The sequence below is a fragment of the Plecotus auritus genome (assembly GCF_963455305.1).
Source record: "Plecotus auritus genome assembly, chromosome: 1".
NCBI classification, from domain to species: domain Eukaryota; kingdom Metazoa; phylum Chordata; class Mammalia; order Chiroptera; family Vespertilionidae; genus Plecotus; species Plecotus auritus.
The window spans coordinates 25,285,250-25,304,496 of NC_137770.1; the positions used below are offsets into that span (position 1 = coordinate 25,285,250).

Genomic DNA, 19,247 nt, shown 5'->3' on the forward strand with positions numbered 1-19,247 from the left:
AGCAGGTGTAGTGAAGGTGGCATGAACACAAAACTAATTTTGGACTCTTGGTGGGTTTTTCCATGTAACATCTATTCCTTATTTCATGGATAATCAAGAATTTGGAGCCACTGTGATTGCCTTCTACACAAAAGCGAAGCACCATTGTTCTGAGAGATTATATAAGGAATAAGAAAACTTTCAAAACTTCTCATCTTTCTTTCCAAAGGATTCCCGCTAAAAAAAATAATCTGTCTCTATTAAGTAATAACAACCTGCCCCTCTAAATATTTTATTCTTCCTTCTGTGGTTTTGTCTAGGAGACATTCAGCACTTATGTCATAACTAGTAGCCCTGCACACGAATCCATGCACCAGTAGCTCACTAGTAGCTCGCTGCCGCCCTCTAGTAGCTCTCCGCCCACTGTCCCGCCCTCCTGTATCTCCCTCCGCCCCCGCCCCCCCCCAATAGCTTGCTCCCCTGCCCCCTCCTGTAGCTCTCCAACGCCCGCTTGTAGCTCGCTGCCCCACCCTCCTGCTGACCCGTGATCCAGTCGTTATGCGGGCTGGTCGTTACACTTCACGGTGTATCGGCCATTTGCATATTACATCTTTATTATATAGGATTACCTCAACTTCATCCAGCTCTGTTTTCCTAGGACATACGTTGCTAATAAAGAATCAAGTAATTTGGGGCTCTCTTAGAATCTTCTTGACTCAGTCCTTCAGACAAGCCATCACCAATCGATCAGAAGTGACAAGGGAGATAAAAACCTATTTTTAATCCCTAGAACAGTGTTATCCACCAGAATGTATTGTGATGATGGAAATGTTCTATAATTAGCACTGTTCAATACAGTAGCTACTAGCCACATGTAGCTATTATGTATTTGAAATGTGGCTGGTATGATTGAAGAACAAGATTTTAAACTTTATATAACTTAAAAAATTTTTAATCCTCACCCCAGGATAAGTTTTTATTGATTTCAGTGAGAGAGGAAGAGAGAGAGAGAGAAACATCAATGTGAGGGAGAAACATTCACTGGTTGCCTCCTGTACCGGGGATCAAACTTGCAACTAGGTATGTGCCCTGATGGGGAATCGAACCTGCAACCTTTTTGGTGTACAGGATGATGCTCCAACCAACTGAACCACCTGGCCAGGGTGACTTTATATACCTTAAATTTAGAAAAACCACATACAACTATTGGCTACTTTAAGAGACAACACAGCTCTAGAACCTCAACTAGATCTGGCTGAATCTTATGTATACAGATTTATGTCCTGCTGAGGTTTGGTCCAAAAAAATTATCTCTAGATTGAGTAAGTTAAGAAAGCCTTTGGCCCTTCCATTCAGCTCTGTAGGAGCAGCAGCATGACTCACTGAACTAAAATGGACCCAAGCATCGATTTTGGCCCCACGAACACCCTGTGTTGACTAGGGAAGACAGAAGGGCAGGGCAAATCTCCCAGCACTGACCAGGCCTTAATAAACTGAATAAGCCAATTAGGGTTCACACCTGAAGTCTTCTTCCCTAGCAGGGCAAAGGGAGGATGAATATGGCTGTTACAGGCGACATCTGCTTCTCTGTCCATCTATATTTCCCGAGGTAACATAACAAAACCAGCTGTGATCAGATGAAGAGAAAGTGAAAAAAGGGCACTTATATATACCTGGTTTGCAATGATGGTCAACATTTCACTACTAAAGAATATTAAACAAAATCAGGCTTATAGCACATCAGTCACAAAAGAGGTGGCTCAGCATTTCTGTTAGGAGTATTAGTCTATAAGGGTAGAGGTCATAGCCACTGGGCCAGTTGGCTTCTCTGGGCTAATAACCAGAGTCTATGCTACTAAATGTAGGCTGGCACTCATGGATTCATGCTTTTGGTCACAAAAGGGTCTGGGAAACAGATGAGATCATTAACTAAAACCCATTTTAATTACTGAAACTATGACTAAAAAAAAATGCCTTATTGCCCTAGTCGGTTTTGCTCAGTGGATAGAGTGTCGGCCTGCGGACTCAAGGGTCCCGGGTCTGGTCAAGGGCATGTACCATGGTTGCAGGCACATACCCAGTAGGGAGTGTGCAGGAGGCAGCTGATCGATGTTTCTCTCTCATCGATGTTTCTAACTCTTTATCCCTCTCCCTTTCTCTCTGTAAAAAATTAATAAAATACATTTAAAAAAATGCCTTATTGATAATAGATATAAACAGCTTTATGTGCAAAAGGCAATACACACATATAAGAACCTTGAAATCTGTGTTTGGATCTCTAAAATGTTCTACCATAATCAATATTCATGCAAATATGAAACCTTTTGGGTTCACTACAGTAACGGTAATAATAATAACCAAGCCATATGAGCACTAATGATGGCTAAATTTAATGGACACTTTGTTTTTGCCAGGCATTGTTCTAAGCTATATATACTCATTTTATCTCCAAGACAACTCTGATAGGTATAATTATTTCCCTCACTTATAGATGGGAAAATTGAGATTGAGAGGCAAAATAACTTGCTCAAGAATAAAAAGTTATTACATGTCAGCCACTAGTTTCAACTCCTGGTCAGCCCCCTGCGATATCTCCTGAATCTTGTAGTTTTTTTCTTCACCCTGTTCTCATCCCCCACCCAGGCCTTCACTGCACTGTTATCTGTGTCCATGCATTATGCATACATGCATATAAGTTCTTTGATTAATCTCTTCCCACCTCACCCCCCTTCCCTCTGAGATTCATCTGTCTAGTCCATGCTTCTAAGTCTCTGGATCTATTTTGTTCATCAGTTTATTTTGTTCATTAGGTTTTAACCACTGTTACTCCCATGGCCTGGGACCACTGAGCCTAGACCTTAAAATTTCACCTGTGGACCAGCAACATTTGCACTACCTGGGAGCTCGCTAAAAATGCAGACTCAGTCCAGCCTCTGCCACAGTGAATCAAAAACTGCATTTGACAAGATCCACGCAGAATTCACATGCATCTTAACGTTTGAGAAGCACTTACTGGGGGAGAGGGGGAGTGCTAGAAAAGGAGAAAACAGGAAAGAGGAACCACTTAATAGTTCTCCTTCATAAAGCTCAGGGGATCTTCCAAAAGCCGAAGGAAATGCCCTGATGGGGTGAGGAGCAAGACAGAAAACAATCAAGGGGAAGGAGTAGAGAAAATAATTCTATGAGGGATGTTAAGGTTTTACTATTTCTCAACGTTGCTTGTATGCACAAACATTAATATGAGTAACTGTTTAATATGCCAAAGATACAAAAGTGGATAATTTAGAACAAGCTTCAAAATATTCCAAGTCTGCCTGGCCAGTTGGCTCAGCTGGTTAGAGCGTCGTCCCATACACCAAAAAGTTGCAGGTTCAATTCCTGATCAGGGCACATACCTAGGTTGCAGGTTTGATCCCAGGTCAGGGAGCCTCTGGGAGGCAACCGATTGATGTTTCTGTCTCACATCGATGTTTTTTTTTTTTCTCTCTCTTTAAAAATCAATGAAACATATCTTTGGGTGAGGATTAAAAAATATATATATATATATATATAGTCCAAGGTTACTTGTTATGCCGACATGAGAAACAGTGGTCATTAAAAATAAACCAAAACATTTAAGCCTAAAAACACTCAGCTTGTTAAATATTCTTCCACCCCTGCCTTTCTGTAGCTGGTTAGCTGAGTGAATGACTGCCTGTGGGAAAGTCCAGTCACGGGATCCCACCTCGACCCAATACTCAGGCAGATATTTCACCCCTTGCTGTCCTCCTCCGCTTCCTCCGCTGCTCCCACTCCCCTGGAGCGGCTCACCCACAGGTTCCACTCCTGCTCCTTTCTCCATGTCCATTTCCACAGTGACCTCAGTGCATTTTTTTCTTTTAATACCAAAACACTGTTTATTTTAGAGCCAGCCTTCCGAATAAGGCAGGTGAGCAAATATCTGAATGTGTGGGGCAAGGACACATTGCACGCATTCCATCTAGACAGGTGTTTAAATTACAGCAGGAATAAATACAGGTGATGGATTGAAAAGAGGGTAGGAGAAACAGAGAGGGAGCCAATTTCCGGTGGCTGGCCCGCCCAAGTGTTATTGCTTGTTACTGCTGTTTGCTAAAAGTAGTCCTGCTGCCAGTGCTATAATTAAAATATGATGGTACTGCCCTGATGGCTTCCCAGAATACACCACCACCCACCCAGATGCATAACCTTTTGGTATCTAAAGAGGACCAGGGCCAGGCCTAACCTAGATCTCTGTTGCTCTAGTTGGCATGCTCTAGAAATGCTAGGGTCCTAAGTGATCAAAACAGTCCAAACCTCAGATAATTTGATAAATATTCGCTGCATTGCCTATTAGGGGCAAGGCCTTGGGTAAACCTTAGGGGTATATACAGATTAAACTGTGGCCCCTGCTCTAAAGCCACAAAGGAATTTGTGTTCCCCCAGACAAACAGCAACATATAAGGCCTCCAGAATATAAGCGCCATAACGGAAGTGCTAAGGAAATTCAAAGAAGGCACCTGAGCTGGGCCTGAAAGGATAGGTAGATGTTGGGGGAGGGAGTGGGGACAGTAGTTCCTAGCTGGCAAGAAAATTCGTAAGTAACGCAAAGACAAATAAGCAGGAAGAATGTCTGAGAAAAAAAAAGCAGTCTACTAGTAATTTGGCAAAAGCCTAGAGCGGAAGAGAGGATGAGACAGACAAACAGCTTGGGGAGGTCTTTGCATACCACGCTAAAGATCCTGTTCTTCATCTTTTAGACAACAGTAAGCTTGCTCAAGGGTTCTGAGAGCAGTGCTGTATCAGAACTGTGGGCAGGCAGGTAAATCTGGGCTGTTTTTGTGCGATGGGTTGAAAGAGGCTAATAAGGAAAGTTCAGATCAGTTGAGAATCATAAGTCTAACGAGAGGTAATAAGCCTGGGATGCAGGACATATTATTGCTGGTCTCCCCTCGTTTCCCTCCTGGGCTAAGGCAGAGTGCTAGGCCTTGGAGCTGGAGAACTGCATTTATAATATGATAAATTCACTTGAGTTCACGTGTTCACTGTTCACACTTTCTTTTCGGATCGGCCCTCTTTTGGATTACATTTTCCCATGAGGGTGAAGAAAGAAGGTGCTGTCTGCCCCTTAAGAAGAGAGAAGGTCACAGTGGAAATCTGAAGCCAGCTTTGTTCGAGAGCCCTCTGAGAAAATGCACCTTTCCTTTCCTGTGTCTTTCCATACTTGTCTTCAACAATAAAATGGTTTTGAGGATCAAGATTAGGGGAGGGTCTGGGGGGAAGGTACCCCAGGAGGACGACTAGATGGCTCCAGTCCTTCAGTCTAGGTCTGAGGCCTGGTGGGCAAAAGAAGACATTGCATCATATGCCCAAGTCACCAAAAGCTCGGGATTCCACCCAGGCATTTAGAACCAAAAATCTGACAGTAATTAAAGAAGGCTTCCACTTGAAGGATCCCCTCTGGGCATCTCCTCCTCAACCTCAAGATGGTGACTATGGAATCCTGGATTCCAGCCACAGTTCTCTGAATCCGTGTTTAATGACCATGTGTGCAGTAATGTCCAGCTCCCCCATTAAACCTCAAAACCAAACATACTGACATTTAAAGATGGTGAGGCTTTAGTAGATACTTGAAAAAAGAAACAACACAGGTTAATGAAAAAAGTGGGATGCTGGTATCCAGTGTGAGCCCTTGAGTCCTCACCAGCTCAACTGTTAGCCAGCATCTGCCTCTATGCACCCAGGTGCTATCAGTCCCTTAAGGACAAAACTCCACTCACAGCAAACCACAGAATCCCACGTTTCTTTAAAAGTGGTTTGTTTATAAATGTAGTGACAAAAACCCTCCTCTAACTGGGCCTGCAGATTTTCAAATGACTTTACCTTTCTTGACCCAGAAGCAAGGTTTATCACTGCTACTTGGGGAAAACATATCTACAGCTATGCCAGGAGAGGCGGGAGTTACCCTCAACCTGGAAACTGAAAAATCAGAAACTCATTTGCTGTTTTAATCATTGGCCCTAGGAAAGTCCTTTCACCTACTTCAGTACAGTAGGATCCTGAAACCTTGTTGCTGCCACTCTGCTCTTTACTTCCCAATGTTAACGTTGTTTTTCATAAAAGAGCTCCCTCAGCTGTAAAGGATCCTTGCCATTAAAAATGCTTCAAGAGCACAGTGGCAGAGTTGGAAGAGCTTCATGCCATGTTTTGTACTGTATTATAATTGCAGGTTTATCTGTCTATCTCGCCCCACAAATTACATGCTCCTTTAGGACAGGGACTGTATCCCCAGAGTTTAGTTCAGCCAGGAGGGACAAAGCATTTATATATTAAAGGCAGTAGATCTCATCTACTCCCAAACACACACACACACACACACACACACACACACACACACACACTCACCCTGTGTCCAACTAGAAGGCTAGCAAGGAAATGAAAGGCTCCAAATGAACTTTTTGCATAGAGGGAGGGACTGCTTTGGAATTAGGGGAAATAAAATAATCAGTGACTACAGTGAGAGATAAGTGTTGCTCTTGCTAGTAACCTGCATAATTTGAGAGATGATTTCTGCCTGGTGTGAAGCCTTTGGAAGGTCCTCAATTGGTGTAATAATAGCTTTGACATACAGATTTTGTTCCTTGTCTATTCCATGTGTATACTGTATTTGTTTCTCCTTAGAAATTCAACATTAAAAATTTAATTAATAATAGCTTTAAAAATAGCTTTACACATGAGCAAATCGGTGGTATCACACTCTCAATGCAGCTTACAATATTGGCATAGCTCAATTTCCTCATTCTAGCAGTCAATAAAAATCTTAGATAATTCTTGTCTGATGAGGCTCAGAGATGGGGTTTCAAAAGATTATTTCACTAATTCAACAAATATTTATCAGACACCTACTCTGTGAATGGCATTCTTTTGAGCACTTAGGATAGAACTATGAAAAAAAAAATCCTCGCCTTCACAGAGATTATAGCCTGGTGGGGAACATATCACTAAATATATAAAATATGTGAAGCAAGGATGACTACAAATTTGGAACAATAATTTTGGGCCAAATCATTAATATTAACAGCCATATCTGACCTAACAGTTTTGAGAGGTTCTTGCAGACCCTGGGTTTATTGGGCATCAATAGGAACCTAGAGTTTCTATAAACCATTTGAAATTAATGCAAATTTCTAAGTTTTAGTGTACATTTTTTTCAGGAGAAAGGATACAGTTTTCATTCAATTCTCAAAGGGATCTCTGACTCCAGAAAGGTTAAGAAGCATTTGGACCGACACGAATATGAATTTGTCTAAATCTGCATTCATACTGTCCTCTCTGCAGGCTCAAGCACTGACATGGCTACAAATCTGGGCAACGTCACAGGAACCACAGGCTCTCAGTGCTAAGCTCAGTCATTTTAGTCTGATGAGAGGTTAGAGTCCTTATTCAAACAGGAAGAGGCAGAAACGCACAAAGGGAAAGAGCAGGGAGTCAGGCAGACCTGGTTTGGAGTCTGGTTCAGTCACTTTCCATTTGTGTGACCATAGCAGTCACTTACTCTCTAAGCTTCTATTTTCTTCGTCTATAAAAAAAAAAAAATGTACCTCATATGGTTAAAGAGAGAGAATACTTACGAAGTGCTTGGTGCAGTGCCTGTAACAAAAGTAGACATTCAACTAATGTCAGCTGCTTTTTTATGAAGGGCAGGTATGGTCTCATCAATTTTTAAAATGGAGAGCAATCGTTTAAAGAAATATAAAAATGCAGAAAAATTCTTTTCAATTCTATTCAATTTAGCTTGCATGTGATAAGTGCCTACCAAATACAAAGTGCTGTGCTAGGAGAAGGTTAGAAAGAATTACCATCATGTAGTTTAGAACTCAACAGTTAAGAAGAGATGCACAATAAGTATATTAGATTTGTTATAGAGAGTGACAAATGAAGGGCTATAGGAGCATAGAGAATGGACAGAAGACTTCTAGCTAGGGCAGCAGGGCCTTCTTCAAGATTCACTTTTTTATTTTATTTTTAAAAATATGCTTGATTTCAGAGAGAGGAAAGGAGAAAGAAAGAAGGAATGATGAGAGAGAATCCTTGATCAGCTGCCTCCCACATGCCCCATACTGGGGAATTAGCCTGCAACCTAGGCATGTGCCCTGACTGAGAATCGAACCATGACTTCCAGGTTCATAGGTCCATGCTCAACCACTGAGCCACACCAGCTGGGCAAGATTCGATTATTTAATTTTTTAAATGTACTAAGTACTTCTACATCCAGGTGGGGGGGAAATTGGTGAAAAAATGGACATGGTCCCCCTATCAATCAAATAACTCACAGTCCTGTAAAATCAACACATTCATTGAGTACCACCATTGAGTTGGGTTCTGAGGCAGCAAAGGAGACTGCCCTCAAAGAGCTGGCTGACTATTAAGGGAGACAGCTATCTGGACATACACAGTGGGCGGAGCGAAATAGCATTCATATGAGTGAAGTGGCATCTATGCTGAGCCTGAATGGATGTCTTAGGTTAGACATGGTGACTGCAGAACATTTCCCTTGAGAAGACAGCACATAGTGAGGCACAGAGACCAACAGAAATTCTGGTTGAACTTCACAAAAGAATGTGTGACGGGAGAGAGACAGACTAGAGGAGTAGCCTGGAGCCGGATTCTAAATTAAGGCTTTGAATAACATTTAATAGTTTGGGCTTCACATTATAGATCACAGGAAGCCCCTCGAGATTCTTTAGCAGAGGAGTACTATTATCAGACTTGTGATTTAGAAAGATTTCTTTAGAGCAAAGACTAGGGTGACTAAGAGAGAGGCTGGCTGGGAGGCCATTTAGGAGGTAATTGCAGCTGTCCAGTTGAGAGATAATTAAGGCCTTAAGCAGGACGGTAGATATAAAAGTGAAACAGAGAAGATAAGTATCAGAGACATTCTAAAGTCAGAATCAACAAGACATGGCAACTTGCCTGGACGTTTAGAGAGAATAAGGAAGCAAAGAGAGACAATGATAAATCAAAAGCTTCTTACCTAAATTCCTAGAGAAATTGCAATGTCAGCTAACATAGAGAGGAAAAAAGGGACAAGAGCAGCTTTTAGATATATTAAGTATTTTTGAGTATTTAAATATATGTTGAATATTTTAATGCTGGTAATACAGTTAGGGGGAAGAGTCTAGCAGGCAGCTGGAAATTTAGACCTGGCATTCAGCAAAGAGGTTCAAACTAAAAGATACATATTTGGGAGAAATCCATGGAACAGTACCAGGTGGAGCTATGAGAAGAGACACTACAGAGAGAGGAAACAGTTCCGCTGTGCCTGGAACTCAGAGATATCTGGAGGATGTGGTGAAGAGCAGAGAGAGGTGGATGCCCAGGCACCACCCACCTTTTCCACCAGAGACTCTGCTGTTGACCCAGAGATTCCCCAGTGCCCGTTCTCATAACTGAGGTCCATATACCAGTGGCTTAAAAACACGTAGAAAACGCAATCTTTCCAGTAGGAAGAAAAGAGCTCTCAAAGGAATTATTAAAGGGTTGAAGATGCTAAGGGAATTTTCAGGTAGGAGGTGGTCAATCATAGTGCCACACGCTAAAGGAGAATGAGAATTAAAAACAGGTGACTGAAGCTGGCCATTTCAAGGTCATCAGTGACCAGTGATAGAGAGTTGGACAAGATGGTCACAGATGAAGTTAGACTGCAAGAGTAAGGGGTGGGGGAGGACTGAGGGCAGCAAGGGGGTGTTCCTTCAAAAGAAATTTGGCAGTTCAGGGACAACAAGAGCTTGAGAAGGTGTATGGCAAAAGAAAGGTTATTTTAGAACAAAAGACCACGCAGTAGGCCAAGGAATTAAGAAAAATTGGGGGCTTAAAGCCTGAGAGACACAGAAGACGTAGGGAATTAGATGAGATCAATGGGAACTAGGTCTTACAGCAGAGGCACAGGGATCTAGGAAGGGAGTGGTCCTGATACTAAAATTATTCTATCTTAACAATAAGGAAGTCAAGGCACAAGGAGGTTAAGTAACCTGTCCAAGTCTCACTGACTCAAGAGTGTCTACTTTTTCGTTTCTAGGAATGAAGAATAATGTATATGACACAAAGAAGTACCAGAAAGCATATAGAACCAAAGGAGTTAGGCTTAGACAACAACCACAAAATCTGAACACAATGTACAGGTGCTCCAGTGTGTCCAGATGAGCTAAGGAAGCAGGAAGGAAGTCTGGGGGCCAAAGGCCCCTGCTGGTGGTAAACTGAGTGTCACCTGTCTCGATCCTAAAGGACATTTGTAACCAAGTCAAACATTTAGCTCCTCTCTGCCAATCTCACTTTCAAATTGGAATTTGTGAAATCAAGATTCACTCAAGGTCTACTGCGGACCATGAATAAATCAGCAAGACTATAATGGTAGCTGCTACAGCAAAAGCAATGAAAAAACAAATTCCTTGGTGAATTCTTTGAATGCATATGAATGAGTGAGAGTGAATGAGGACTGGTGTGAACCAAGCATTCCATACCTAAGCATATAAACATTCTATACCTAAGCATATATCCTTCTCCAAGACCAGGCAAGGAAGTATCAGGGCAAGGAGCAAAAAATGAAATTAAATCGTTTTCTTTTCTACTCTCCATCGAAATGAAAAATGTGAGAAGCAAAACGTGCCTCCTCCCTCCTATGTATCTGTCAGCACACTTCCAGGAGGCCTGGCCACATCCCGGGCACTGGCTGGCTGAGGAACAGAGACTGACGGAGCCCTCGCCTGGGTGGTCTGCTGTTATCCCTTTGATTAAACTCCCAGGCCAGGCGGGAAGAGCTGGAGCTGCTGCTAATGATAGCTGGATCCTGAAATCTCACACGCACCGCACAGAGAGGGCCACGGCTCCCTCTGATTCCCTGTTCCCCTCCTCACCACAGAGCTGGGCTGATTTGCCACATTCTTCTGTACACTCAGGGCAGTGACCACAGCGGGCTGCTTCTGTGCAGAGCGCTGCAGTTATAAAAAAAAAAAACGCCTCTCCCAGCACTGAGTGAGGCAGAGATAGTGAGACCTCACACCCAGCTCCACCCCAGCACCCTGCCAGCTACCGCAGCGCTCCCCCACCACAGGTGAAAGATGCTGGTGGAAAACCCTGCTGTCAGCGAGTACACATTGCTTTCCAGAGGCACCCATCCTCCCAAAATAACCAGCCTCTCACATGGCACGGGAAAGACCTAAATGTGATCTGCCTTCTGTTCAGACGTGGAAGGTATTTGTTGAATAATTGTACATTACGAATATGTATCTTGCCCTAGCTGGTCTGGCTCAGTGGACAGAGCATTGGCCAGCTGACTGAAGGGCCCCAGGTTCAATTCTGGTCAAGGGCCTGTACCTCCCAAGGGCACATACCTCCGCTACAGGCTCGATCCCTGGCCCTGTTTGGGCACGTGTGGGAGGCCACCAACTGATGTGTCTCTCTCACACTGATGATTCTCTCTTTCTGTCTCTCCCCTCCCTTCCACTCTCTCTAAAAACCAATGGAAAAATATCCTTGGGTAAGGATTAACGAAAACAAAACAAAAAAAAGAACATGTATCTCTTCTAACTTCAAGCATACTTGAGCTGGCACAAATATTTCTAAAGTGGCCACTGTGGCTACTCCTTGTGGTCAGGCAAGTTCGATATTCTCATGTGTTCTAGGCCATAAACAAAGTTCAGTCATAGCAGAAGCAGTAAAAACAATGACAAGGTAAATGAGGTTCTGTTTTTATGCAGATTCCTAAGGATCTAGCTTTTAATGTAAATTCTGGATAACTCAAAGTTTTATTGTCAAGTTTGTGGGTTGTCAGAGCACTTTGCTTCTTTACTTTTGGCTAGTTTACTCTTCCTCTGCATCTTCACCTGTGAGCAGGGAGAGAAAGGGGTGACAGTGCCTCCTCCATCCTCCTCCCAGCTGCTTGAGGGGTCCAGCTAATGGTCTCTGTGGCTCCCAGTCAACTCTGCAATGAAGAGTGAGCTCCTACAAGGGGCATTCAAAGCTCTCCGTGAATCAGCCCTTGTCTTCCTGTCCAGCTTCCATCTTAGCTGGTCCCTGCTGGCTCCCTGTCCTCCAACACCACGAACCAGATTGTGAGTTAGTTCATGCTGAGGACTGTCTTCTATCATCCCACAGATTGGTGCCAAGCCTGGAACACTCTTAAGAGCTTAATAAAATGTTTTTGAATGAATAAATTTAAAAAACACATCTGAATAAAAAAATTTTATGGAGAATGCCACTAAAAACTTTTTTTTTAATCTTCACCCAAGGATATGTTTATTGATTTTAGAGAAAGAGGGAGAGAGAAAGAGAGAAACATCAACGTGAGAAAGAAACATCGGTTGCCTCCTGCCCCAAATGGGGATTGAACCCCCAACCCAGGTATGTGCCTGACCAGGAATCGTACCCCTAACCTTCTGGTGTACAGGACAACACTCAACCAACTGAGCCACCCGGCCAGGACGGCCACTAAAAACTTTAATGGGCTAAATAACTGAAACTGTGGACAAAATAAAATGATTTTCCAGAAAATGGTGCTGTTGTGTTTTCCCCAACAACAAATAAAGAACTTGAGGTTGAGAGAAGTTGAGTGAATTTTCCAAAATCACACAGCTAGTCAGTGACTGAAGGCAGGTCTTTAGATGGCAATTCAACTCTCTTCCCCCCTCTCCACCCTGCTTATTAGATACTACAGCACCTCCGTCAGCACTGTTCCAAGCACTAACCAGACTATTCCCAAGACTCCAAACGCTAAGACTGACATCTAATGGCAAGTTCAGAGCCCTACGAAGAGGATTCTGATGGACTTCACTGGCACTGAAATTCTTCTCAGCCGAGAAAGATGGACTGATGAAAGACAACTTTCCAATTATAATACCCTCACCTAAGATTCCCTCAAGATCAGGATCCTGTCATTCTGCAAGATTTGCAATCCACCAAATGACACAAGTGGAAAATATGTAAATACCAAAGTTGGCTATGTTTCTTTACTACAGTTGCAAAGAAAAAATTTTAATGCTTTGGTGCTTCTAGCTGCTCATTTGTAAATTGGAAACATATTCTAGTCTATGAGCCAATGAAAAGATGTGTAGCAGATCACTGGCCCCTTTCTCTCTTCCTCATAGCCACTCACATTTCAAAATTCCTCCCCATTCTACTATGGGCGTGATATTCTATTCCCTCTGCCCACTGTCCTATCACTAAAATCTAACTATCTAACTCCCTTCAATTCTCAACATTGCCCTTATAAAGTCTCTGCTTTCTGTTTCACATTGGGTCTCTTCCTCTTCCTTCCTTCAAACTATTAGAGATTTGAAAAAGAAAACCAATTACATCCTCCTACACTGGGGTGACGCTGAAGGACAGCTAAGGCTTACCTTTCATTTTGGTCCTAAATCTTATACAGAGAAGAAGGGCACCACCAGGGAGCAGTGTGTTGCCTACATTGAATATGTGCTTAAAGTAAAGTACAGCTTCACGTTTTCTAGACTTGACATCATCACAGAGTTGCCACCATTTAAGGAATCTTTCACAACAGAGATAGAGGAAAACATAACTGTGGGGTTAAGTTATGATCATTTTTTTGGAGGACTTTGATGCCATTTTGCTTTAAGGAAAAGGAGAAGATAGGGGTTCTACTTTCAGTTAAATACCACAGCGAGGAGGGGAAAAAAGAATCCCAGAGTTCTTGAAAGTTTCACCTAATCTCATTGTGTTGTAAGCTTGTTATTATCTATCTAACTTAAAGCCAAAATCCTGGTATCTATTTCCATCCAGCCAGCTTTCCAGATGACCTTAACTACATCATTTCTTTCAGCATCAGTTTTCCCCACCTGTGAAATGGGAAGAATAACGTGTTGGAGAAGGGTGTACTGAAATACTTTATTAATCAGTACCCATAAAACATCTGAGATCACAAGACGAAAGACGGTACAATAAAAAAGAAAAGTAAAAGGTAATGTTATGGCATTCTGGTAAAAAGATTTATAAGACTAGAATTCACTAGAAAATGTTGCCAAATTAAGAAGTTATTTTAAAAGATCCTATAAAAGTTATTTTTAAAGATGCATGAAATAAGTACATCAACATCAGTTGCAACTTGACTTTGCAATAACTATAACAGAAACTCATTTTCTTTCAAATTGAAGAACTCCTTAGTTCAAAACCAGCTAGTACTCATTCAACTGGCATCAGATATAGAAATTAGTAAGGACAGAGTACCCTGTCATTACTCCCGAGTCAGCTCCAAGGAGCCCTCTGACACCCCAAACTGTGCATACCTGCTGGGTGAGGAGACTGATGTGAGTGGAGGGCGAGTACTGCCTCGCTGCCTGCTTCTCGGCGAGCCGCTGAAGTTCAGCTGTCACCATGCTCTGGTTGTACCGCCTACTATATGAAGGAACATCTTCTCCCTCCTTTTGAGTTTTGGCTGCTCCTGAATGCGGCTTATTTGGATGGCCTGAACCTGCTAAAAAAAAAGAGAGAGAGAAAAGTTTTTTCTCATGTAAAAATAAAATGAAAACACCTTAGGATGACGACAGAGAAACCTCAGCCAGATTACTTTACTGACTACATAAGGAGAAGACACTGTCTTCCAATGCTCACAAAAATAAAAAGAAGTCCTTACTATACCCTAAAAATTCTTCCTACTGCCCAATTGTTACATGCATTTATTAATGTGTTTTTGCTCTCTATGATAGCTTCATAAGAAAGAATTTCATCCTGTGTAGTGGAAATAACCAATCCTAGAATTTACTAATCTGAACAAAAATGTAGTCTCGAAACGCATGATTATAATTCTTGTTTTTTCTTGTGTGACTGCACTTGCCGTAGTCTATGGCATCCACTGTCAGTCATCCACAATCCTTCTAACAAAGCTCTGAGATCAGAGTTCTGTTAGTTTTGAACACTGAAATCCTGGCAAGAAAGAAATTATTTAATATAAAATCAAGCTTCATATTTTTCCTATGCTAAAAGTCACACATCTTACTGAAAAGAATTTAAAAATCCAAAAAAGTAGAAACACTGTAATGTGTTTTCTTTCTGTCATACTAATGCTTCTATAACTGTATCATTCTGTATATATGATTTGGTGACATTGCTTTCAAAAATCTAAATATTCTCATGTTTATTATGGGATACAAACAAAATATTATTTATAACAGATGTATAACTCATACAGCATATTATAGTGAACACCCGTGAACTTATTATCAACTCGAGGACCACCTCAACAATAAATGTGCATCAGGTGCTCCTCCTGATCCCTTGCCTCCTTTTATCATGTATTCCCTTCCTTTTAAAAAATATAACTTTATATTGTGTATTTATGTATGCATTTGTGTGTACACATACTCAACACCAGGGAATTTTGCTTGTTTTTGAGTTCTAGAAAAATGTAAGCCTTACTGTAGTGGTTTCCTTGGACTTGCTTTTGTTATTCATTACCATACGTCCAAGATTCATCCTTTCTAAGTATAGCTAAAATTTATTAATTTTATCTGCTGCTTGGTATTCCATTTTGCAAGTACACTACAAGTTCTTTTTCTATTCCCCCATTAATGGATATCCTAGTTATTTCAAGCTCATTGCTATTATAGACGGTGCAGCATACATCCTGCATACATCTCCTGGTGCATATGTGGGAGAACTCTTGTGTATATGCCTAGGAGTAGCATTAATACCCTCACCTAAGATTCCCACACCTGAAATTAATATAATATTGTATGTCAACTATAATTAAAATAAATTTAAAAAATAAAAAGTCTAAATAAAGTTAAATAATATATTAATCTCATTCCCAAACTACTCAATAACCACAGAAACATTTGACTCCCATCACTAGCAGGCTATTATTGCTATCTACTATATTGTTGCTGACTATTGTTGTTTACTACTATTTAAGCCATTCAGAATATGTTTTTGACTACAGTTGAAAAAAGCTAAAAGCCAGTTAGAAAAAGTAGAGAATGCCAATTATATAAAAACTAAATAACGAATATACTTATAATCAATCCATGGGTAAAAGAAGAAATCACAATAGAAATAAGAAAACACACATCCCCAGTGGGAGGTGTGCAGGAGGCAGCTGATCGATGTTTCTCTCTCATCGATGTTTCTAACTCTCTATCCCTCTCCCTTCCTCTCTGTAAAATATCAATAAAATATATTTTTTAAAAAAAAAGAAATAAGAAAACATTTTGGAACTGACTAGTTTCTTCTGTTCCCTAACCCTCTTTGAGAAAAATAGAAAAAGGAAGGTGAAAAAACAAGTTTTGATGAAAACACAGGGTATTGGAGACAATGACATTACTGAATTTCTCACATGAGAGAAAAAAGTTCAAGTCAAAACATTATTATTATTACTGATTTTAGAAGATTAAAAAATAATAATAATCACATAGAATTAGCACAGAAACATATTCATATTTATGTCTTATTAAAATAACCCATTTAATATTTCTGATTCAAGCCACGTTATAAAATCCATTTCATTTGAAATCAGATGCTGATTAAGAAACAGACTAGCGCCCTGGCTGGTGTGCTCAGCGGTTAGAGCGTCAGCCCACGCACTGAAGGGCCTTGGGTTCAATTCCCGATCAAGGTTCGATCCTTGTGTGGGAGGCAACCAACGGATGTGTCTCTCTTACATCAATGTTTCTCTCTCTCTCCCATCTCCCTCCTTTCCACTCTCTCTAAAAAAAAAAAACAGTAATGGGAAAAATACCCTCGGGTGAGTATTAACAAAACAAACAAACAAAAAGGAAACAGACTGGCTATTTACAAAACATAGTTTAGCTGTCACTCACGTTAACATGGGTATCACTAAAGCATTTACAAATCTGACTGATGTTAAGATTTTCCCCCAACTAATCTACAGATTAAACTCAATACCTACCAAAATCCCATCTGTATGGTTTTACAAAAACTGACAAGCTTATTCTAAAGTTTATATGAAAGTGCAAGGGAAACAAAAATAGCCTAAGCCAGTGGTCGGCAAACTTATTAGTCAACAGAGCCAAATATCAACAGTACAATGACTGAAATTTCTTTTGAGAGCCAAATTTTTTAAACTTAAACTTCTTCTAACGCCACTTCTTCAAAATAGACTCGCCCAGGCTGTGGTATTTTGTGGAAGAGCCACACTCAAGGGGCCAAAGAGCCGCATGTGGCTCGCGAGCCGTGGTTTGCTGACCACTGGCCTAAGCAATATAAAAAAGAACAAAATTGGAAGAATCACTCTTGGTGATTTCAGAACTTACTACAATGCTACAGACAATGTGGTACTGACATAAGGACAGATGTATATATCAGTGGAATAGAACTGAAAATCCAGAAATAAACCCTTACATTTTTTTTTTTAAAATATATTTTATTGATATTTTACAGAGAGGAAGGAAGAGGGATAGAGAGTCAGAAACATCGATGAGAGAGAAACATCGATCAGCTGCCTCCTGCACACCTCCCACCGGGGATGTGCCCGCAACCAAGTCACGTGCCCTTGACCGGAATCGAACCTGGGACCCCTCAGTCCGCAGGCCGACGCTCTATCCACTGAGCCAAACCGGTTTTGGCACCCTTACATTTTTGAGTAAAGGATTTTTGCTAGGAGTGCCAAAACAATTCAACATGGAAATAATACACTTTCAACAAATGGAAAGGGACAACTGAATATTCACATGCCAAAAAAAATGAAGTTAGACTCATACCATATCATGCATAAAAATGAACTCAAAATGGATAAAAGACCTACATGTAACAGCCTATACTATAAAATTCTTAGAGAAACATTGTTAGTATGGAAAATAATAATTAATAAATAATAATACTAGAATAAGCTGTATTTCATGTACTCACAACTATAAACCTACTTTTGCCCCACCATGTATAAATCTTTGTAACCTTGGGTGGTTCTCAACCTTTTTAATGCCGAGACCCTTTAATACAGTTCCTCATATGTTGTGGTGACCCCCAACCATAAAATTATTTTCGTTGCTACTTCATAACTGTAATTTTGCTACTGTTATGAATCGTAATGTACCGCTGCTGTAGAGCCTAGGACCATCTCAAGAACCACTGCTGTAGAGCCTAAGACCATCGGAAAACACAGATATTTACATTACGATTCATAACAGTAGCAAAATTACAGTTATGAAGTAGCAACGAAAATAATTTTATGGTTGGGGGTCACCACAACATGAGGAACTGTATTAAAGGGTCGCGGCATTAAAAAGGTTGAGAACCACTGGGTTAGGCAATAGTTTTTCAGATATGATACCAAAACCACAGGTAAGAAAAAAAAATAAGTTAAAGTTCATTAAAATTTAAAACTTTTATGCTTAAAGAAAATGAAAACACAGCCAACAGGAGAAAATCTTTGTGAATAAAGTATCTGACAAAGGACTTGTACCTAGAATATATAAAGAACACTTACAACTCAACAATAAAAAGACAATATCCCAATTTAAAAATGGGCGAAGTATTTGAATAAGAAGATATACAGATGACCACTATGCACATGCAAAGACGCTCAACATCATTAGTCACTAGGGAAATGCAAATGATGACCACACACAAAAAAAGGTACTACCTCAAACCTACCAGGATGGGTAAAATAAAAAATACAGATCATAAGTGTTGGCAAGGATGTGGAGAAATTGAAACCTTCATACTCTGCTGGTGGTAAAATGGTATAGTCCCTTTGGAAACAATCCGGAAGTTCCTCAAAAAGAACTATAAAGTTACCATGTAACCCAGCAATTCTACATCTAGGTTTACATCCAACAGAACTGGAATGTAAGTCCACACAAAAACTTGTACAGGAATGTTCATAGAAGCATTATTCACAATAGCCAAAAAGTGAAAACAATTGATAACTAGATAAAAAATGTGGTACATCTATCCCATGGGATGTTATTCAACCACAAAAAGAAATGAAGTACCGATACATACTACAACATGGAGGAGTCAGGAAAACATATGGTAAGTGAAAGAAGCCATTCACAAAAACCACCAATTGTATGGTTCTACTTATATGAAATATCCAGAATAGGCAACTCTATAGAGACAGAAAGTAGATTAGTGGTTGCAAAGGGCTGGTGGAAGGAGGACATGGATGGTAACTGCTAATAGGTATGGGATTTCTTTGGGACAATGAAAATGTTCTAAAACAAATAGTGGTGTTGCAAAACTGTGAATATACTAAAAACCACTGAATTCTACACCCTAAATAGGTGAATTTTATGGCATGTTAA

The 19,247-nt window shown here is 40.7% G+C and overlaps 1 protein-coding gene across 10 annotated transcripts in view; it reads right to left on the minus strand.

Moving 5' to 3' along the window:
* TTLL5 (tubulin tyrosine ligase like 5) overlaps window positions 1-19,247 on the minus strand; it is a 257,649-nt gene that overhangs the window by 121,423 nt on the left and 116,979 nt on the right. For 7 of the 10 annotated variants that reach the window (XM_080661710.1, XM_080661713.1, XM_080661708.1 and 4 more), the window contains one exon: window positions 14,274-14,461. In XM_080661710.1, coding sequence (XP_080517836.1) covers window positions 14,274-14,461 — 188 coding nt within the window. The remainder of the gene's footprint in view (window positions 1-14,273; window positions 14,462-19,247) is intronic. The other 3 variants (XM_080661711.1, XM_080661709.1, XM_080661706.1) reach the window with 1 other exon arrangement.